Source organism: Phocoena sinus, chromosome 4, assembly GCF_008692025.1.
Source record: "Phocoena sinus isolate mPhoSin1 chromosome 4, mPhoSin1.pri, whole genome shotgun sequence".
NCBI classification, from domain to species: domain Eukaryota; kingdom Metazoa; phylum Chordata; class Mammalia; order Artiodactyla; family Phocoenidae; genus Phocoena; species Phocoena sinus.
The window spans coordinates 36833571-36856781 of record NC_045766.1 but is presented as its reverse complement, the minus strand read 5'-3'; the positions used below and the strand labels follow the sequence as shown (position 1 = coordinate 36856781).

At 39.0% G+C, this 23211-nt stretch overlaps 1 protein-coding gene across 5 annotated transcripts; it reads left to right on the top strand.

The window, feature by feature from the left end:
* The first annotated feature begins 6 nt into the window (after positions 1-6).
* Positions 7-13638, top strand: CCNL1 (cyclin L1). 5 transcript variants are annotated; one of them, XR_004349646.1, is made up of 13 exons: positions 561-1375; positions 1674-1748; positions 2255-2364; positions 4093-4240; positions 7945-8065; positions 9300-9364; positions 9603-9616; positions 11074-11173; positions 11299-11403; positions 11500-11641; positions 11876-11987; positions 12100-12198; positions 12829-13638. XR_004349646.1 is itself a non-coding variant. In XM_032630112.1 (11 exons), the coding sequence occupies exons 1-11, from the start codon at positions 1070-1072 to the stop codon at positions 13175-13177; spliced, it is 1584 nt and encodes a 527-aa protein (XP_032486003.1). In that variant the 5' UTR covers positions 58-1069; the 3' UTR covers positions 13178-13638. The 5 variants fall into 5 exon arrangements, 1 of the variants encoding a protein (XP_032486003.1); XR_004349643.1 differs by lacking the exon at positions 4093-4240 and having other exon boundaries at positions 7-1375; positions 9603-11173; XM_032630112.1 differs by lacking the exons at positions 4093-4240; positions 9603-9616 and having other exon boundaries at positions 58-1375.
* The last annotated feature ends 9573 nt before the right edge of the window (positions 13639-23211 follow it).

Sequence of the window (23211 nt, the reverse complement as noted above, 5' to 3'; positions counted from 1 at the left end):
TCCCACTCTAGCTTCTAGTAGTCTGGATCAGTATCATTGTTTTTATTTCAATTTTGAGGAAATTTGGAGAACTGCTAATATCACAGAGGGAAAAATATGTATACAATGGAGATTTTATTTCTCCCATACTACCTAATTGGAGTAACCACGCAGGAATACATAGACCCCAGGCATAATCAAATTACCTCTGTAAAGTCTCGCTGTAAGACTATTTTTGGAAACTAGGGATTTTCCAGATTAGCGAAAGCTGTGACGTTGTCACTGGCTCAGGCCTGAGTTTCGCAAGCGAAGCTGCTAAAGCAGGTGCCCTCCTAGTCAATACGAAGCCTTCGCCTTACTTCGAAACCCCTGTGAACCACACGCTCATCGGGGAGGTTTTTGTTTTTTGTGTTTTTTTTGAGCCGAAGTAGTTCACATCCTGTTTTCTAAAAATACTGTAAAGCACCTTTCTCCAGATTCCTTGCGGGTCACTTTAAATTACAAGTTCGTCCGTACACGACATCGGAGTAGCCACTTCCACCCGCCAATGTGGGCGAAGGTCGACCCTTTGTGCTCGCCGAAACTGCGCCACCTAAATGCGAAAAGTTAGGAGAGGAAGAGAGACGGGAGCACAGGGACGCACGTTCTAGACAAGCTGCCAACGCGCAGGGGTCACAGTAAATTTTGCAGACTCGAACTTGGGGATAAGGTATCTTGTAAAGCTATTTTGCTAGCCTCCCTTATTATACTTGTGGTTTAAAATATTACAAACGAGGCGGCTTGGGATTGTTTTAGGAAATAGATCACCTCCTCGACCACTCTGGAAGCCCAGCGGAGAGAGAACCCAGGGGACCCGAGCGTCCCGCCGCTCCCGGGCCAGCGCAGGATTGAGGCGCCGCGGGTGGAGTCGAGGCCTGAAGGGACTAGTTGGCGCACGCCGGAGGGGCGTGGTGACGTCAGGGCGGAAGCGCACGCTGCGTGAAGCGGCCCAGAACCCGGCGGTCACGGGAATATCCGTCGCGCCGAGGACGCTGGTTAGTCTCTCTCCGGGTTCCGGCTGCGTTGGGCGTGCGTGCAGCTCGCTGAGACCATGGCGTCCGGGCCTCACCCCACCGCGACCGCTGCCGCCGCCGCCGTATCGTCGGCCGCCCCGAGCGCGGGCGGCTCCAGCTCCGGCACGACCACCACGACGACGACCACGACGGGAGGGATCCTAATCGGCGACCGCCTGTACTCGGAAGTTTCGCTCACCATCGACCACTCGCTGATTCCGGAGGAGCGGCTTTCGCCCACCCCGTCCATGCAGGACGGGCTCGACCTGCCCAGCGAGACGGACTTGCGCATTCTGGGCTGCGAGCTCATCCAGGCCGCCGGCATTCTCCTTCGGCTGCCGCAGGTCAGTGCTCCGGCCCCGGGCCGACCTGCTGCGCCTCCTTCTCCGCTGCGTCCCGGTACCGCCAGGTCCCGGCCGGGTTGGGGGTGTCCCCTTGGGGCTCTCTAACCGCGGGTCCCAGCCGGAGCACGGGCGTGTCGAGAGTGGGAGGGCGCTGGGCGACGAGAAGACGGGGACTGGAGCTGTTCGCGGCGGGGAGGGGGAGGGGGAGGGGAGCGAGCGGCGGCGGCACAAAATGGCGGCGGCGCCTGGTGCGGGCCCGCCTGACCCCTGCGCTTCCGTTCTTCTTTCTTGTCTGCAGGTGGCGATGGCAACGGGGCAGGTGTTGTTTCATCGTTTTTTCTATTCCAAATCTTTCGTCAAGCACAGTTTCGAGGTAAGCAGAGCGGGGGCGGGTGAAGGGGGATTTTTTTTCATCCGGAAATGGGAAGGAGGGCGGAGGTGGTGTCAGCAGCCAGTTTTTCCAGAAAGGGAGTGGTTAGTTTCAGGCCTTTGTACCTAGCTCTCACCCACCGGGAAGTAGGGACTTGAGGAAAGTGTTTTAGAACCAGAAGATGGATCCTGAGCCCAGGTGCCCTGTGATCAAGGATTAGAATTTTCAACCAAATGCAAAATTCCTGTGAGATTGAGCTTGGCTCTGGATTCACAATTAAGGGGAATTAAGCAATAAAAAGAAAGCATTACGCTATCATAGCTGGTAAGCCTATGGCCTAGAAATGTCAACTGCGATTTCATTTCACTAAAGGTCTTAAAGTTCTCAGCTGTGTCCTAAAGTTTTTTCAACAAGATAAGTTCCTTAGACCTTGAGAGGGGCACTTTTTTCTAGCAGTACTCTGTAGTGCCATAATCTCACAACTTTTTATTGGATCGTGGTTCTTTCAGATTGTTGCCATGGCATGTATTAATCTTGCATCAAAAATCGAAGAAGCACCTAGAAGAATAAGAGATGTGATTAATGTATTTCACCATCTACGCCAGTTAAGAGGAAAAAGGTAAGATTGGCATTATTGAACACAGATCTCTTGATACAACTGTGCTGTGCACCAATCATCAGATCAAAACATTCTTTCCTCTCAAGTTAAAACCGATGCAAGGGAAAACTGACTTTAATTTAGGTGTTAAAAGTCACATAGGAACACGCTGATACTTAATTTGAAAAATCACAATTAACCAGTTATCTAAAGTTTGTAGAGGCAGTTGCGTTTATGGACAATCCTAACAGTGCTGTGAAGCCAGTCCTGTGGTTTAAGATTAAACAAGAAAGGGAATACATTTGACTCAAGTGTGAGTGTGTTCTGTAAGTTATTTTTCCCCTCCCTTCTCTGGAAGATTGAAGGCTGGAAGTGTAAACACTGCAGTTCAAGTTAATACTGTGGCAAAATTTTGTGTAGATTGTTTTTCCATGGGAAGTCCCAGTTAATTCCTTACCAATTGAGGTTGGCTTTTGTTAGAATACTTCTCAACATTGAACTACGATATATCCTATAATACCGGATCTGAAAGGACTGCAGGATGATAAAGTTTGGAGTCAAAGGGATTAAACAGGTATTTTGTTTTGGTCAGGTGACAGTCTCAGTGAGTGGGTTGCATTTAGATAAGGCCCATTTATCTGATCTTATAAGAAAATAGAGACCAGTATAGTGTTGTCTTTTAGGTGTCGTGGATACCTGCTAACACTTTATGTGTTCGTGCGAGGCAGTACCAAAAAGTTTTAGTTGCAGTGCTTTTGTCTATAGACGATCTCTAGTATGTGCTACAAAAGAATATACTTGGTGTACATTAGTTCTTGTGTTTGCTTTTTAAGGAATTGTTGTGATGTTAGATAAACTTGTACTGAGTTTGAAAGGAAGTTAGTTATAAAAGGATTTTAAGTCGTTTTGGGGTTGGGTAACCGGTTAGTACCCAATTAGTATCTTACGTGAGTGGTCTTTTTGCTGAGTCTGTAAGTTGGCAGTAATGGAATTATTCAGAGACAAGCCAGTAGTAACCTTAAAATCTGAAACATTGCTACCCAGATAGTTTTCACAGCATTTTTCAGTTTTCTGCATTCTTTATTCTGCCATCTTTTCTCATTAACCGTAACCATTTCCAGGGATAGACTACTTTTTTTAGTTTTCATTTTAAAATATCTTTTCGCTTCTTAGTGAGGAATCTCTGAAAATTGGGAAGTTTTCAAATTGGTATTTAGCATGTTCTGAGCTAAAACTTATATTTAGATCTAGGTGATTCTTCAGGGTGTTTAAACAAAATGACACTAATAAAAAGGTTTTGTATCTTTCGTCAAAGGATTCTGTGTTTGCTTAAAGGAAATAGTTTTGTTAGTATTCTTTGGACCATTGAGCTCACTATTATCATTTAGTATTATCTACTTTGAAATTTTTCTTTGAGTAGTCTTCTTTGATTTCAGAGTAGGTCCTCTTAACTATAAAAACCTTGGAGTTTAAAACATCTCACCTGATTTGACTGTCGTGTCTGATGTAACTGTGGTTTTTTTTTTTTTTCCCTTTTCTTTCGGTCATTATCGCAGAGAAATTGATTGTGTCTCAATCTTAGAAGTCTGATTATAGCATGAAATTTAAAAGGAGTTGTTAATTGCATGGAAGTCTTTTTTTTAAGGCAGGATGTAAAAGTGTTCTATGCATATTACAAGTTTACTCAGACAGGTAGCTTGTATATGTTATTAACTTCAACTCTTTTTTCCCTTGCAACCGACTATACAGCGACCAGCTACATTTACCAAAGCCTGGGTGATGTGGAGTGGTACATAGCGATGAAGCTGTCGTCATGGCAACAGTGAGTGAAGTATCGAAAATCCCCAAGGAGAAGCCAGTGCTCTGAGAATAGGTCACTGGAATCGGGGACTAACAGGTTGGCCACTGGTGAACCATTTAGAAAAACTCCTGTTTCTTGTTATAAGCGTTTGTCTTTGCTGTCCAAGTTATTAGAACGATAGTTTAGTAATTTTTTGCATAGGTTAATGTTATTAGAAAGTACTATCAATATCACACTTTAGTTAGGTAGAGTATGTATCAGTTTGTCTTATTGGTGCTATTTATTTTAATTTAGTTTATGAATAGCTTTAAATTGAAGTGTGACCTTGGTAATAAAAAAAAACAGAGGCATCGTATTTGTAGACTTTAGGTCACTGGATTTAAGTCCTGACTACATATTAGAATCACCAGAGGAGCTTTTAGAAAGAACTAATGCCCAAGCCCCATCCTGGATTTTTTTTTTTTCCTCTCTTCAGTTTTTTGTAGTTTGGTTTTTTAAGCTCGGAATAAATGGCTGAATTTTAAAAAGTAAGATTGCTTTTTTGTTTCAATAGTTTCTGATTATAATTTGCTTTTGAGATGTAGCATACTCCCAGCAAATTAAGAGTTTTATGTAGTTTTAAGGCACCTACCTTCATACTATATAAGGCTTCTCTAAAAGAAGACAAATATTCGAAGCCTGGTGCAACCCACTCATTGGTGAATATGGTGTGGTATTTTCAACATGCATATAGATCATAGATTAGAGTTGGAAGGGAAGAGATCTTGTCATTTAGTCAGTCTTCCTCTGCATTTTATTTTGGTGGCTTGAAAACTGTTTGTTTAAACACTGCCAAAGAAAGAACGTTCTTTTGAGGTAGGAATTAACAAATTTCTGTAGGTTGAGTAGCAGTCTGCCTTCTTGTAAACTGATCTCATTTAAGTACAGTCTCTTAAAGAACTTGTTCTTCATTTTCTTGGTCCTTTGTACCACGTGAGTGAGACAAACCATGTTTGGATCTGCTCCTAAATTTGTTGTGGTGGTTGTATTTCAAGATCATGCTGAAGGAAAAATAGCTATTCTGAGAGACCAGATAATAAACGTCAAATGACCAGAACTCAGAATTTCATACTAAGACTAAAATTTGAAAGTTGTTCTTTTTATATAAATTAATCTGAAAAATCTGACCAAGTTAAAAGAGGAGGGTAGGTAGAGTTAGGTTTGGGTATTTTTTGATCATGAAAATTGTTTTCTGAACAGATGGTTTCTTTTAAAAAGATTTAAAATGTTACCTCTTCAAACTTTTATTGGAAAGGAAAGTTTACCTAATTGGGGAGGAAGAAATTCTAGTAAGCCTTAATTCAATTTGATGTACTTATTACCACGTAAGGTACTAGTTGATACTTTAAAGAAATCATTTGTTTAGGCAGTCTGAATCTTTTCTTACTGCTGTTATATGGGGACACATTTTTTTACTTCTGATACAAAATAGTCTTTGTAAGTAGTGTAAATTATATATTCATCGAGCCTTTGATTTGTGAGGTAAATCCAGTTCTGAACGAAAAGAAGGTATCAGATTATACACCTACAAAGTTAACTTTGAAGACTACAGGCAGTAGCAGGCCTAAGCAATAAGCTGCGTACTTAGTGGAATTATAGTAGATAGTAGTTTGGTTTGCTTAATTGGTTTAATGTTGGGATTTTGACACAAAAAAATGGGAAAGTAAAGATTGTGGCAGAATGGATGGGAAGTAATTCGCGTAAGCAGAATTAATGATTAAACCTGATTTGGGACTAATAGCCATAATTCAAATGTTTAGTTGGTTGATTGCAAGAAAATGAATTTTAACAGAATTTGAAATCAACTCTTAAAGCAAGTTTAGTAAGAGGTATAATGAATTTGTTCAACCTAAGTGGGAAAAAATGAGACAAAACTGCTTTTATAATAATTTTATAAGGATTCTAATGGTGCAGTTTACTGTTTGAGTTGTACGTTAAGGGTTAAGGTGATGCGCAACCATAACACCAGAGGTATTCTGTCTCCTAATGAATGCCTGATGAAGGGGCCATCAGATAACTAGTCCATTTGACTTTCTTTTCCAAATTTTCTGTTTTAATATCTGAAAAATCATAAACCTTAAGATCTTTGGAATATGTTTTCATATATATATTAATTGTTATCATTTGAGTTAAATTTGATTTTTTTCCAAAGAACAATGAACTTGTAGCCTATTTGTCCTGATAAAAATGGGTTCATTATTATGTTTTTATGTTAGAAATCAGCTCCCTCCCCAATTGGTGGCCGCATTTCTCACACCTTTCAAAGCTGTAAGAAGAACTGAATTGAGTGAAGGCCATTTTAAATGTTGTTAACGTGCTGTTTTCCATCTTGTCAGCTTTGCCAACTTTTGTCTTATATCCAACTTGATAGAAATCGTATAGTATAGAATAATTTAAAATAGTTTAAACATTCCAGTTTTATAATTTGAAATAGGAGAAAGAATGGAAAATAAATATGGTAGCTGATTGTTTTTACTCTGGTAGCATATCACTACAGGATAATGTAGCTTATTTCAGATTGTTTTCTGATCTTCAAATGGATATCTAGGTTTTTGGCTAACATGGGCTTAAATTTTTCTGGATTTGGTGTGCATGGTAAAATGAGTTATAAAGTGGGGGCAATGTTCAGAATGACTGTCTTTTTAAAATGTTGTGTTCTGTCCAGAGCAAAAACTCTTGAATCTTTTGGCTGAAAATAAATTGAGTATGGGGAAAAGTATTTAATTGTTCTACCCAGATACATACCTTATCAGGGTCTTAATAAAAACGTATTTGTTGTTGGTTGGATCTAAGAATGTCTCAAATGAAGGACATTGGGACATTTTATAGGCTTTAAAGTGAAAGTCTAAGTCCTGACTGACTTCTCATTAAGAAACTAGTTTTCAATTTTAAGACTTAAAGATGTTTTAATTGAAAGCATTTTTTTCCCAAAGCATTGAACCACTGATATATATCGCCTTCTGCATCATAACTTTTGAAGCTATCATAATTTAGTCTGGCACAGAGACCTTGAGTACTCTTCTAGTTTCTTCATTATGGTTGGTCTTCCCATCTCTTTTGCCATTGCATACTAAAGTTAGTACCTAATAATGACAACTCTGACCAAATTTTGGCCTGGTTTTATTGATGACTTCGAATTTTAAATCTGATTTTTAAAATATTTCTTTGGTAATTGAGCTGAATCTATAGTTTCCAGATTATTTTCTTTAACAGCGATTCTTAGATCAGTTTATTTAAACAAATTGCCCATTTAGGGGAATCTGAATTAGCTACCCACCGTTTTATCCCCTAATTTTAATTTTGGCGTTAAACTAGCCAAGAGTTGATATTTTATAAAATGAGTAAAATCACTATAATCTTCTGAGGTCTTTATAATACGTATTTTCAAGAGCACATTAGTTTTGTTCCTGGAGTCTATGGAGACTAACGAGGTTTGTGGAAATAAATCAGGCTGTCTATCACCTAATATATATACCTAAAATATCTGGATGAAAAAAATCAACAAGGATGTATCTAAGAGCATTAGAGTGAATTTTTTTGATTGCAGGGTTTTGTTAGTAAACTAGGAACTGAGTCTAGAAAGTATATATTTAATTAGTATAACTTGGACAGCACAAGATTAATGCTTTTAACTTGTTTGCAGGAGTTTAAAAAGCTGGTTTCTGTTGCCAATAGTTGGTTGGAAGGGAAAATGGAGATGCCACAAATAAAATTTTTTGGATGTGCAAAACAGTTTTGATTTTATTTCTTACAAACTATAGGACTCCAAGCCCCCTGATCCTTGATCAGAACTACATTAACACCAAAAATCAAGTTATCAAGGCAGAGAGGAGGGTGCTAAAGGAGTTGGGATTTTGTGTTCATGTCAAGCATCCCCATAAGGTGAGTTGTAGAATACAGAAATAACATTCGTAAGTATTAGGGATTTTCTTAAAATTTTATTTTACATGAATTTATATTTGAGAGTTGGTTGTAAAAAGCAACTTTTTGGATATTGATATTTATCAGTAAAATGGGAGTTGAAAAGACTTGGGTTCAAATCTTCACTCTTTATTTTGTTCTTTTTGCTTCTGAGGTAACCCAGTTTCCATACCTAGAAAACGGAGATTTTTAGATATTAGCCAAGGAACAGATAATACGTGTATCTGCAGAAGTATCTGACAGTATGCTACCCTGTTGCATGGTGAAATGCTGAGTGTGGCTGCTCACTTTTAGCATTATTGAATGTTCTTGGGTTTCTCCAGTGTCTCTTGGCTTCCATATGCTCAACATAAGCTGTAGCACAATGGTTAAGAGAACAGGTGCTTTGGGGGCAGGACCATCTGCACATAGAAACTTGTTTCTGCTATTAGCTGTGTGACCTAGGCAGATATGTTTCTCAGATTCCACATCTCTAAAATTGTAAAATGCGAGTGATAATACAGGTCCAGAAAGATCAGAACTGAGGTAAACTCATTTATATGAGTTTTTTAATTTATCACACTTTAGTGTGATAAGCTTCACTGTAGAAATATTAGGGTTTGATTACTTACCCACTCTGAGTTGTACATACATAATATGTATCATACCCATTGTGTAACTTTAAAAATATAGCAGTCTCTAGGTGTTTTTTTTTTTTTTTTTTTACGGTACACGGGCTTCTCAATGTTGTGGCCTCTCCTGTTGCGGAGCGCAGGCTCAGCGGCCATGCCTCACGGGCCCAGCCGCTCCGCGGCATGTGGGATCTTCCCGGACCAGGGCATGAACCCGTGTCCCCTGCATCGGCAGGCGGACTCTCAACCACTGCGCCACCAGGGAAGCCCTTCTAGGGTTTTTGTACCTTGGGAAATTAAATAATCAGTGCCTGTCACATGAAACTTAGATACTCTTCTTAACTGATTTAACTTCCATTTTTTTTCCTGCACGATTTTGGAACATTACGTCTCCGTATGAACTCTAGTAGCATAATAACCTACATTGACTCTCGGGTACATTTTAGTTGGTCTGTATTATTTATACAGTTTATAGAAGAATTAAAACTTGCACCTAACATTTTCAGTTACTTATGTTCATTGAACTCTGTACTCTGAAAGAACCACCAGTATGCTAAACTGAGTTTTTTTCCCTTGTCCTTCAGATCATTGTTATGTATTTACAAGTCTTAGAATGTGAACGTAATCAAACCCTGGTTCAAACTGCCTGGTAAGTTGCTTTTTTACATTTCTTTCCTAGCCAGGAAAACAGAAGCAGAAATAAAGTAAGTTTCATTTTCCCTTTCCAAAATAATGAGATGAGTTTGTTTTGGTGCTTTTTGTTTTTTTGTTTTTTAATGAAAAGGTAAATAATGCTTATTTCTGCTTCCTGTTTTCTTGGCTTGACTAATTACTTTTAATGGAGAACTCAATTTAACTTTGTTCTTTTTTCTACTCTTTAATTAAAGGGTAGTCCATGATGGTAAGTCATAGAACTCTGCCCTCTGCACTTCAGCCCATGACCTCAGGATGGCCTGATTGGCTGCCCTGCTCTCCAGCCAATCCAGTGCAAGCTCTCATCCGAGATTCACTGAAGTGGTCCATATCCATCTGGCAGCATCTTCTAGTTCTGTCGGGGTGTCAAAAGGATTTGTATATTTGCTTCTAGAAGTAACTCTTCAACATGCCTATGTATTTAATGTATACCTGTAACTATCAAAATGAATAGTTCATTTTTGATAGATTTGTTGTCCAGCCATTATGAATTAAATGATTTTTGTTAGGAGTTTGACTAGATTTCTATTTTTTTTTGGTATGTATAGCATGAATTCTACCAAAGGAGACGGCAGCTTAAAGTGGGCACCATTACCATACTTGAATTCATAGCTGCTGGGCTATTGGAGGCAATAGTATTAGAAGAAAGAAGTACTTCATTTTTAAGAGATGTATTAACATAGCACTTTAGAACTTACTTTGTGTGATTTGCAGTGCTGACTTAAAGTTAAAACAAGGAGTTCGTGGTTCAGCCACAACTACTGTCTTAAGACTGTTGATGATGTGCAGTACTTAAGTGATGTAATTCTTATGTTCTGGACTTAATGACTGCCATGCTTTTTGGGCTCAATAAATATTAGTAATACTAGAAAAGTCTCATTACTTTTATAAAATGCATGACATTTTTTAATATATGTTCTATAAAACAGATTTTTAGAAGTTTTCATGGGTAAGGAATTTTAAGAAATAGTCTTTTAGTTAACCTTTTGAACTATTTGTAAAATTTCTTCAATACTTTAGGAATTTTGTGGGGAGGGTTCACTAATATAAAAGTCCAGTAATTTGTTAACTGAAGTAGTTACTGCTTTTATTTATACTTAGTCACAAAAAGGTATGTAAACAAGGCTGTTGTATGTGTTTGCTCTTCACTTCCCAACCCAGGTTTTCTGAAGTAGCTTACTTAGCTTTCTTAATATAATTTGGTGAGTGCTTACTGAAAATGCCTTTTTTACCCCTCTCACGGTATTGAGTTTTTGAAAGAACTTGATTGACACTGCTTTTCATTGTGGATAAAGGAGAGATGGTCAGTAATTAATGGCTTGAAGTATTGTTGGAGTGGTTTATTTCTGAAACTGGTCATGTCAGAACTGACTTTCATTGCTTTTCATAGAAATATGTTTTTAAAAAACTTTACGTTCTATTTGGAATAATAAGGAATTATTTTAAAGGACTTTGCTTATATATATAGGAGACATGAAGAATGATTCTAGTGTTAAATTCTTATCTCTTACTGATTTTTGAGTTAAGAATTGTTATATGCTAGAATATTGAAGATAAAAATATGAGAAGAAAAAAGAATAAAGTAGATTGAGTCTCCAATTTTATGTAAGCTTCAGAAGAACTGGTTTATTTACATACAAAGCTTATGGTTGAAATATTTTTCAGGAATTATATGAATGACAGTCTTCGAACCAATGTATTTGTTCGATTTCAACCAGAGACTATAGCATGTGCTTGCATCTACCTTGCAGCTAGAGCTCTTCAGGTAGGTTATATATATAGCCTGATATATATGTTCTATAGTCCTGTAGGGTAAATCACAAGAAGTATCAGTTCTCCTAATAAAAACAGTGAAAATTTCATGTAAGCTATTCTATTTTTATGGTTTAGATTCCATTGCCAACTCGTCCCCATTGGTTTCTTCTTTTTGGTACTACCGAAGAGGATATCCAGGAAATCTGCATAGAAACGCTCAGGCTTTATACCAGAAAAAAGGTAATTCTGTTTACTAGTGTTTGTGTTAATATTTTGTCAGTGCTAAGAATCTAAACTTCTGTAAAAGAGAAATATTAACTTCACTTTCTTCAACAGCCAAACTATGAATTGCTGGAAAAAGAAGTAGAGAAAAGAAAAGTGGCCTTACAAGAAGCCAAATTAAAAGCAAAGGGGTTGAATCCCGATGGAACTCCAGCCCTTTCAACCCTTGGTGGATTCTCTCCAGCCTCTAAACCATGTAAGATTAATTCAGGATTGAAATGACTTGAGTACTGAAGATGTATGGTTATTAGAAAGCCTTAGCACTTAACAGTTGCATAGAAACAAAGATGTTAAGAAGCTATTACTGTTTTCTCTCATGACAGCCAACTGAGGACTGATACTTGGATGGTATTTGGAGTCACATTTAGAAACAAAATTGGCCCTCTGTAAAATCTAATAGTTAACATGCCTTATTATGTTTTTTTAACAGCATCACCAAGAGAAGTAAAAGCTGAAGAGAAGTCGCCGATCTCCGTTAATGTGAAGACAGTCAAAAAAGAACCTGAGGATAGACAACAGGCTTCCAAAAGCCCTTATAATGGGTGAGTGTACTTGAGTTAGAAAAATGGCCTGAGGAATCTTTTTATGTGTTTAATTTCTAACATACTTAGTATGCAACTAAAATATTGTGTGTGTGTGTTTTTTTTTTTTAAGTGTAAGAAAAGACAGCAAGAGAAGTAGAAATAGCAGAAGTGCAAGTCGATCAAGGTCAAGAACACGATCACGTTCTAGATCACACACTCCAAGAAGACAGTAAGTAAACACTCTCTTAGGGAAAGCAGTCTTATTTGGAGTAAAAGTTCTGGCTTTTTTTTAAAAAATTGCACGTAGACTGTTCTCAAAGTTAGGCTAGATTTAGTCTTAATAATGAGGTAAATTGTGAGAAATGAGTTTGTAGGCATGTGGCTTTTTTGTTTGGTGGTGGTGTATGTATGGCATTCTATTCTGTTTTTGTCCACGTTTTTTGAAGTGTAGGGCCTGGCTGACCACTTAATAATTAATAACCAATAATCAGGACAGTCATAGCCAAAGAATCTTCACTAATTAGCTTTATAATTAGATGGCTAGCTACTTGTGGCTCTTCAGTGGTTCTTTTGAGCGTGTGGGAGATAATTCAATAAATAGCTATCTAGGGCACTAAAAATTAATTACTCCCCTCCTTGGAATATAGACATACAGTAAATTTGTTCAAGATTTGTCTAATATGTGAACAGGCTGGAGGAGAGGTAGTGAGGGGTGGGGAAATACAATAAAAGTCTTCAGTCTTGCCTGTTACTGACACCATTTGATAGTTTTGTTTTGAACCTGCTATGATGAGCACCACCAAAACTAATCTGTTCCCAGTAGAAACTGAATCTAAACCTCAAATTTCTATTATCTAAGTTACAATAATAGGCGGAGTCGATCTGGAACATACAGCTCGAGATCAAGAAGCAGGTCCCGCAGTCACAGTGAAAGCCCAAGAAGACATCATAATCATGGTTCTCCTCACCTTAAAGCCAAGCATACCAGAGATGATTTAAAAAGTTCAAATAGACATGGTCATAAAAGGAAAAAGTCTCGTTCTCGATCTCAGAGCAAGTCTCGGGATCACTCAGACGCTGTCAAGAAACACAGGCATGAAAGGGGACACCATAGGGACAGGCGTGAAAGATCTCGCTCCTTTGAGAGGTCTCATAAAGGCAAGCACCATGGTGGCAGTCGCTCAGGACATGGCAGGCACAGGCGCTGAATTTCTTCCTTTGAGCCTGCATCAACTTTTGATTTTGGCTATCTACAGTGTGATGTATGGACTCATAATTGAAACAAACAATTAAAAGCAAACTGATTAGGATTTGATTTCTTAAAATTCTCTAGGTCTCTAGAAACACTGAGGACATTTTCTTTTGAAAAGAACTATGTTTCTTTTTTGTTTGGTTTTTTTTTGCACATAAAATGCCCTAGCAGTATCTAATTGAAAACCATGGTCAGGTTCAATTGTAATTATTATACTTGTGTATTGTTTATTGCTATAAGAACTGGAGCGTGAATTCTGTAAAAATGTATCTTATTTTTATACAGATGAAATTGCAGACACTGTTCTATTTAAGTGGTTATTTGTTTAAATGATGGTGAATACTTTCTTAACACTGGTTCGTCTGCATGTGTAAAGATTTTTACAAGGAAATAAAATACAAATCTTGTTTTTCTAAACTGCTTCATACATCTTATTTAAATAAATTATTAAAAAGAGAAAAGTTTTAATAGTAAAATGGCTGTACTGATTTTCTGACAGACCTGTTCCTTCTTCCATTACATAAAGTTGGAGATTAAAATGTAATTCTTACCTGCATTGGTAGCTATCATAGAAATCTTCTCTATATATGGAAAAAGCAAATGGGTGTGGCCCAACAATGTAACATTAAATGTTTAATTGTAGCATGAAACTAAGAACTTGATTTGCACATAAATGGCACCATAAGGTTATTTTAAGTCGGTTTTAAGTACTATTGCAAGGGTGAGCAAACCAGAACTTTCAACATGACAGCAAATTAGAGACAACTACTGCGCGTTAACATTTTTCTTGAGGTATTTAATGACGATTTTTATCTAAGCTAGGAGAGCTAAGTGATAAGGTGAGCCGCCCACCCCCCTGGGCTGGCTGTTAAAGTCAAGTCTGACCACAAAGAAAAAAAGCCAGAAGTCATAGCCAAAGAATATTTTTAGAATTATTCACATGGAGAGTTATTTCCCCAATATTTTGGAAGTCAATTTAGAGATCGTAAAGGCCATAATAAATAAAATATTGCTTTATAGTTAAAATTTTCCATTAAAATTTTCACCCATCTTGATTACTTACCTTGTTCACTAGACTTGGCTCCAAATGACTTGTTGCTGTTTTAAAAAATCAAATACACCCACAAAGAGAAGAAGATTTACTGCCACTAAGGATGTTTAAAAAGAATAGTTACAGCTTCTGAAGAGGATTCCAAAGATTTCCGAACACATTTCAGCAGTGGCGGGCACTGGGGCTGGAAAAAGTAGAAAGCCTCACAGGGAGACAAGATTCACTTGGATATAGAAATGTCGGGTATGATACTTAATCAGTTACATTTCTGACTATAAAAACTAACTAACATGGCCTAGTATGAATGAGCAACTTCTGGAAGGATTTAGAGTGTTCATTTAGAGTGTTCTTTGTACATGTGTTTTTATGATAAAATTGCTAAACCGTAACAGTACTTGTGCAGAGCTTAAACTGCCTCTAAATAGCAAACAGTTTCTTTCCTTTACAAGACTGGCATGAAGAAAAGCACAGGCAAATGTCAAGGCCCTGTTTAACAAATTAATCCTGAATTCTTAGTAGTGTAGAAATTTTTACCTGCTCTATCCTTGTTTGGAAATAGTACGCGGGTGAAGGGGTTTTGTGAACATGGAAGGTATGGAGGATACATCTGCATGTGAGGTGAGGGTTGCATGTTAGACGTTGCTTTGAGATGATAACTTTTCCTTGTGTCCTAATTTTTGTCCTGTGCTGTTAGTGAATCAGTTTTCTAGGTTGTCAAGAGCTTGACAACGCTATGCTGCTGTACCCAAATTGAAAAACTTAATTTTCAGACTTTTATTAGGGGGAAGTCGGGTACCCACCTCTTGGCTCCAAAAGTAATGATCAGTTCTAGGTCAGGCGATGTTGTTTATACCTCACCATTCCACCTCCCACCCTTACTTGGAAGAAAATCCCAGACAAATGATTTCATCACGTATTTCAGTCCAAAAGGTAAGGGCTTTTTAAATGTCCATAATATTTTTATTATACTTAAAGTAACAGTGTGTCTAACTTAGTATTCAGATTTCCCTTACTGTCTCTCATTTGTTTTTATAATTGGTTTGTTCAAACAAGGTCTATATTTGGTTTAAATCACAGATTGTCCATCTTTTTTTTCCTTGAAATTTAAAGAAATTGGGTCATTTGTCTTGGAATTTTCCATATTCTGGGTTGGCCGATTGTAACCCTATGGTGTCCCTGAACACATTTTTCTGTTCCTTGTAGATCTCAAGGCTTGGTAACTTTAATTTTTTTTTTTTTTACTGAAGTTCAGAAGTCTGGGAACCCAGGCTAAACGTACTAAATTGCGGCCTCATTCACCAGGTATCTCACCAAGTTCCTGATGTTAACACATTACTTCTTGTACCTCAACAGCCTTGTGTGTATGCGCCCCATTTGTGTCTGTCCGCTCACCTTTGGTTTCCACTGCAGCTGTAAATCTACAAATAAGATGTTTGGTATTCATCCTAATGATTCTTAATACAAGCCCTTTCTTGGGGAAAGTCGAGTACCCACCTCTTGGCTCCAAAAGTAATGATCAATTCTAGGTCCAGCCTTGATCCCCTCGTGTCCCTTAGAGTAGCCACTCCTGTGGCTGGAAGACACAGCTTGACTTTGTAACCGTTTGAACTTTGTCCATTTCTGGAATAAAAGGAACATGGGCTTCCATGTCAGCTCTGCATTCAAGTCATTCATCTACTAAGGTGATGTGGCAAGTTATTTAACCTCTTGTCTGCAAACTGGCCCTTTACCTCCCAGCATTGTACACAGTATGTGTGTTAGACATAAGGGGGTTCTACTTTTACCCCTGCAATCCAAACAATCATGTTAGAAAGCACCCAACTACTTAGAGAAGTTTGAATTCTACATTTCCTATGAACACAGTTCAAAATACAGCTGTTTCAGAATGCTGCCTCACTGAGATTAGCTCTGAATCTGAACAGTACAAGATTTTAATAATTAAAGCATGAAATAAACACCAGTCTCCTTGATTCCAGCTGTCTTCTTGACCTTTCTGCTTTTGCCACCTCTGCTCAGGATAATTCTCACTCAGTTCTAAGGACAGGAAATTCCTAACCTGCCTGGTTCTATGTCATCAAATTCCTCTCCTATATCAACTATCATCTCAGTAGTAGGTATAGTAGCATTTCTATCTGTACGTCTTTGCCACAGTCCTTCAAACAGTAGCTAATGATGTATTGGAAACGTTAATCCCATGTTGTTCTAATACATAAAACTTGCAGTGGTTTCTCATTTCACTCTACAAACCCGACTCCAGCTGTATGTGATCTGACCCCTGCCAGCCTCTTCCATCAACCAACCTCTCCTCCTCTTCCTCAAATGTGCACATCTATTCCTGGTCCTTCCCACTTGCTGTCCTCCCTGCTCGGGATGCTTTTCTTCCACATCTTGTGTGATAGGCTTCATCATTCAGGTCCCCTCTCCAGAAATAAGCCCCTCTTGACAACCCCCATCAACGTTCTATTCCTTGCTAACATTCAGTTCTTCATAATGCTTGCCACTATCTGAAATTACCTTATTTTACTTTATCGTTGACTCTCTTATTAGAATATAAGCTTCAAGAGAGCAGGAGAAATGTGATTTATTCATTACTGTATGGCCCTTACCTAATCCTACAACAGTGCTTGGCCTGTACTAGGATATGCAATAAATAATGAGGAATGAGTGAATTTCACATACACTAATTTGCTGAATGAGGCTTTTAAGCCCTCATCTTTCAAGTTTGAGTGCATGTTCTTATTCCAACTGCCCTTCAGTGAATGTGTATATTCCTTTTACCAGGTTCTAGGGTCCTGGAGCTCACAGGCAAGAGGGGGCAGATAAATAAACTACAGCCCAGGGGTAGCCAATTGGTGATCCATGGGCCGAATCTTAGCTTGCCACGGGTATTTGGTTTGTGCAATGTTTGTTTTAGTGAACTAGCTGCTAACATTTTTTAATTGGAAATACATAAAAACCTAGACCTCCAACTTTTTTATAAAAATTAGAATACATGAGATCTACAATCCCTCAAGGCAACAACTGACTAGCACCAAGCAGCCCTCCGGTTGGGGTGTGCACACTACAGTGTGTTATAGTTCTGTCTACTCCCTCTTAATGGCAACAGCGAAGCAGGTGTCAGTTTGCATTTATCACTGTGTGGACGGTGGTATCTTTCTTGGATCCTACGGCTTTTGCTCACTGATGTTACCTGCCTGAACGTTGCAGTAGACCCCTGACATCTTGAAAGATATCCAAGACCTATATGAATTCCCACATCTGTGAATGTGGCATTGTTTGTATAGGCTCCTGGGTCAGTTGAAAATCAGATTGTGTACTGTGCCCAAAATCTCTCCACTAGTTAGCTGCAGTATAATGTGGTTTACCTTTTCAAACTGGAATTCCTCACTCGGGCAGCTGTTTCATTGCTGGAGCACTTACAGAAAAATTCCACAAGTGGATTCTTCCTGGTCTTACGTAGAGCATATGACACATCAGATCTTTGAACAGAGCACAAGGCACATCATAATGCTAAGCCACCCTGAGGTTTAGTATTCCACCCTAAATTACAAAACTAATTCTCCGCTCAAAATATATTCTTGGGCTTCCCTGGTGGCGCAGTGGTTGAGAGTCCGCCTGCCGATGCAGGGGACACGGGTTCGTGCCCCGGTCCGGGAGGATCCCACATGCCGCGGAGCGGCTGGGCCCGTGAGCCACACCTACTGAGCCTGCGCGTCTGGAGCCTGTGCTCCGCAGCAAGAAAGGCCGCGATAGTGAGAGGCCTGCGCACCGTGATGAAGAGTGGCCCCCCGCTTGCCACGACTAAAGAAAGCCCTCGCACAGAAACGAAGACCCAACCCAGCAAAAATAAATTAATTAATAAACTCCTACCCCCAACATCTAAAAAAAAAAAAAAATATATATATTCTTTTCTTGGGCTTCTTGAAAAAAACCAAGTTTCATTCATTGGACAATAACACACACGTATGCATATACACATATATATGGGGGGTGGTATATTTGATGTATATTAACTTGAGGTGTACAACAGTGATTCACAATTTTTAAAGGTTACGTTCCATTTGTAGTTATTATAAAATATTGGCTGTATTCCCTGTGTTGTACAATATATCCTTGTAGCTTATTTATTTTATACATAATAGTTGGTACTTCTTAATCCCCTACCCGTCTTGCCTCTTCCTTCTCCCCACTGGTAACCACTAGTTTATTCTCTACATCTGTGAGGCTTTTTTGTTATACTCACTAGTTTTATTTTTTAGATTCCACATGTAAGTGATATACAGTATTTCTCTTCCTCTGTCTGACTTATTTCACTTAGCATAATACCCTCCAAGTCCATCCATGTTGTTGTAAATGGCAAGATTTCATTCTTTTTATGGCTGAGGAGTATTCCATTGAGGAGTATTCCATTTTGTGTGTGTGTGTGTATATATATATATATTACATCTTCTTTAGCCATTCATCTGTTGATGGACACATGTTGCTTCCATGTCTTGGCTATTGTAAATAATGCTGCTGTGAACACTGGGGTGCATATATCTTTTCGAATTAATGTTTTCATTTTCTTCAGATATATGCCCAGGAGTGGAATTGCTGGATCATGTGGTAGTCCTATTTTCAGGTTTTGAGGAACCTCTATATAATGTTTTCTACAGTGGCTGCACCAATTTCCATTCCTACCAATACTGTACAAAGGTTCCCTTTTCTCCACACCCTCCTCAGCATTTGTGGTCTTTTTGTTGTAGCAGACAACATTTTATACACGATTGAAAGTGAGAGTCAGTGAACTTGAAAACAGTCAAATTGCAAATGTCAAGTTTCTACTGTAATTGCATATACACCTGATGATAGCTTTCATGATAGGTTTCTACCTAGAGAAATAAGGGTAGCGAAAGTCTTGATGTTCAGGTATGTGGCAGATAACCTGCATATAATTAACACCTGCTTGCAGGATACTTGCTATCTGGGTGGAGACAAATAAGTTTTTTAAAAGCCAAGTAACATCCAAAGTAATCCTGAGTATACTTTAGGTCCAAGCAAGCAGTACACTGAGGGCTGAGTTCAAGAAGGAAGAGGGACCGCTGTGGCCTAGGTGCCTCGGAAAGTTCATAGAGAATAGGGAGCATGGGCTGGGCCTAGGATGGGAAGGATTTAAAAGGATAAGAAGGAAGAGGCAGTGTAACCTTGAGGCAAGATTCGAGTTATAGACTCAGGGCAGCTTGGAGTGTGCCCCGAGAGGGCACACTAGGCTTGTTTGCTCTTACAGGAGGGGCTCATTAGGGGCATAATGAACTAATATTGGAGCAGAAATGGTGAGGCTTATGGAGTCAGACTGCCTGGGGTCCGCTAATTTTGCACATACTACTTAACCCCTCTAAGCTTCCATTTCCCAGCCGTGCAGTAGTCATTGAACCTGCTGTATTCAGATAAGCATTAAAGGAATCGTGCATATAATACACTTAGTGCAGTGTTAGGCTTGTAGTAAGTGTTAAATAAATAATGATATTTTCATTATTAATATCATCAGAGGCTTGGGGATGCCAGAATAAGGTGCCTTGTAGACCGGAGAGCCGTTTTAAGCAGATGGGTGGCTATCATTTTCCTAAGATTGCCCTAACAAATTACCACAAACTTGATGACTTAAAACAAGTGTCTTCCCCCTCACAGTTCTGGAGGCTAGAAGACTGGAATCAAGGTGTCGGCAGGACCATGCTCCCTCCCTCTGAAGATTCTAGGGAAGAATCCTTCCTCGATTCTTCTGGCAATCCTTGGCTTGTAGCTGTGTCACTGCATTCTCTGCCTCCATCTTCACATAGCCTTTTTCTCTGTATGTGTCCTCTTCTCTTCTTATAAGGACACCAGTCATTAGATTTAGGGCCCACCCTAATCCAGCATGACCTCATCGTAACTAGTTATATCTGCAAAGACACTATGTCCAAATAAGGTCACATTCTAAGGTTCTACGTGGATGTGAATTTTGGGGGGACACTATTCAACTCACTACAGGGACATAAGAAAAAAAATGTTGAAAGAAATTGGAAACATTTTAAGAAACATTTTCATTTTGAAATAATTTTAGACATAAAAAAGTTGGCAAAAATACTACAAAGAATTCCTGTATATCCTTCACCCAGGTTTCCCAAATATTCACATGTTACCACACTTGCTTTACCACTCTCTCCCTCATACACACGTGTATGTGTATGTAATGGATCTGATATTTTTGAGAGGAAGTTGGTACGGTCATGATGTCCCTTTACCTGTAAGTATCTCAGTGCATACTCCCTTAAAAACAAGGACATTTCCCTTACATAGTCACAATATAATTATCAAAGTCAGGTAATTAACTTAATTGATCCCAAACTATAATCACTGAAATTTTTCACATATTGCCAATTTTCCTACCAATGTCCTTTTCCTGGTCCAGGATCCAATCTAGAATCACACGATGCCTTTAGTCCTTTCATCTGCAACAGTTCCTCAGTCTCTTTCATCACTTTAACATCTTTGTTTGGGGGAGATTTGTTTTATTTTTCCCCATATGATAGTTTGATAAATTTCAAATCTTTAAGGAAAATTGTAAGAGTAGTACAAGCACTACCCTTATATTCATTACCTAAGATTCATTAATAGTTGATGTTTTGCTACACTTGCTTCGTATCTCTACGTATCTATGTGTAGACACATATTTTTCTTTTTCTTTTCTGAACGATTTGAGTTACTTCACCCCTAAATACCTTAGCATGTAACACCCAAGATCAAGGACATTTGCCTACATAGCCACAATACAACTGTCCTCATGCTTAGGAAATTTAAACACTGATATAGTTATGTAATACACAGTTTATGTCTGAATTCTCCAGACAGTTGTAGTAATGTCCTGTATAACTGTGGGTTGGTTGTTTGATCCAGGATCCAATCAAAGATTATCTATTGTATTTAGTTGAGTATCTCTTAGGCCACATTAATCTAGAAAATTCCCCGTGATTAGATTCATGTTAAACAGTTTTGGGAAGCATACTACATAGATGATTGCATATTCTCAGTGTATCACTCAGAGGGCACATGTCAATTCGGCCCACTATCGGTGATGTTAAGTTTGATCACTTGACCGAGGTGGTGTCTACCAGATTTCTTCACTGTAAAGGTATCTTTAATCTGTACTCTGTGGGGTTATACATGAAGACAATGAATTTCCTGTTCCTTGAGAGTTTTTACCAGTGGCTTTACCATCCATTCATGGCCTTGGCTGGAAAATGTTTTTTCCAATTCTAGTTTGTTTAAACATTTATTCTTCTGAAAAGAAGAGCTTTCCCTTCACCTCTTCAATTTTTTTTTTTTTTCCCTCTGTGTTGGGTCTTTGCTGCTATACATGGACTTTCTCTAGTTGCGGCCAGCGGGGTCTATTTTTCATTGCAGTGCATGGGCTTCTCATTGCGGTGGCTTCTCTTGTTGCGGAGCACGGGCTCTAGGCGCACCGGCTTCAGTAGTTGTGGCATGCAGGCTCGGTAGTTGTGGCTCGCGGGCTCTAGAGCTCAGGCTCAGTAGTTGTGGCACACGGGCTTAGTTGCTCTGTGGCATGTGGGATCTTCCCAGGCCAGGGCTCAATCCTGTGTCACCCTGCACTGGCAGGCAGATTCTTCACCACTGTGCCACAAGGGAAGTCCCTCCACCTCCTTAATATTTTAAAGTATCTATGGATTCATAGATTTGTAAAATTCAATGTGTTATAATTCATTCCTATCATTTTACATTATGATGTTGAAATCATGCCAAATTAGGCAAGTGGCCATGCCAATTTAAGCCAGCTCCTTTGACCTTTCGATATGCCCCCATTTATTTTGGGGCGTTACATTACTTTCTTGTACAAGAAGATTATCCAGGCTCACCTGGTGCTTTCTCTGCTTTCAACCTAGGAATGAGCCGCTCCTCTAAGAAGTATAGGTTCTTTTAAGGGAGGGACCAAATTCTGGCTATTGGGGTGTCATTGTTTCTACACCTTTTTGTATGAAACTTCTGATTCCAATCCATCACTATAAGTTTATTTCCCTCTTCCCCCCGTCCCCCCCCCCCCCGGTGTAAAACAGTGGTTTTGTAGAATGTCCCTTAATTGGGGATTTTCCTTGTGGTTAGATACGGGTTTTGATACAACAGAAGTGAGTGTCCTCTCAGTGCACCCTCTTAGGAGGCATATCATGTCGATTTGTCCCATTACTGATGGTGTCAGCTTTGATCATTGTGTTAAGGTAGTGTCTGCCAGTGTTCTCTACTTAAATGTTACTATTTTTACCTTTGTAATTAATCAGATACTTTAAGATCATATATTTTCATCATAATTCTGCCTGCTAACTTTAGCATCCATTGATGATTTTTGCCAGAAACATTTACTGAAAATAATTTTCTGGGACTTCCCTGGTGGTCCAGTGGGTAAGACTCCGCGCTCCCAGTGCAGGGGGCCCGGGTTCGATCCCTGGTCAGGGAGCTAGATCCCGCATGCATACCGCAACTAAGAGTTTGCATGCCACAACTAAGGAGCCCGCCTGCCGCAACTAAAAGATCCTGCATGCCACAACTAAGACCCAGCGCAGCCAAAATAAATAAAATAATTTTCTAATTCTATAATACCATCCCTTCTACATGTATTAGTTAGAGTCTCACTGGAAGGAAGAGCATTTCATTTGTAAATGGACTAATTTTGTGGGTTGTAATTCATTACTATCATTATGTATTTTGTTGTTCAAATTATCCCAAATGTGGCCAATGGGAACCCCCTTAAGCTTTGAGATGAACATTTTAAAAACTTTTCTTCACATGTATGATTTACCGAAAGATTCCACCATTTGTACGTTCTCTGGAAGTGTAAAACAAGAAGTTCTCTGGCTTTCTCATCAGCACTGGCTTTAGAGGGCATGAAGTGACTTTTGAAGGTCAAGATGCCT

Coding starts and splice junctions, on each gene's coding strand:
- CCNL1 (XM_032630112.1), top strand. CDS start 1,070: ATGGCGTCCGGGCCTCACCCCACCGCGACCGCTGCCGCCGCCGCCGTA. Junction 1,749..2,254: donor TCGTCAAGCACAGTTTCGAG/GTAAGCAGAGCG, acceptor TGGTTCTTTCAG/ATTGTTGCCATGGCATGTAT. Junction 11,988..12,099: donor TCCAAAAGCCCTTATAATGG/GTGAGTGTACTT, acceptor TTTTTTTTTAAG/TGTAAGAAAAGACAGCAAGA.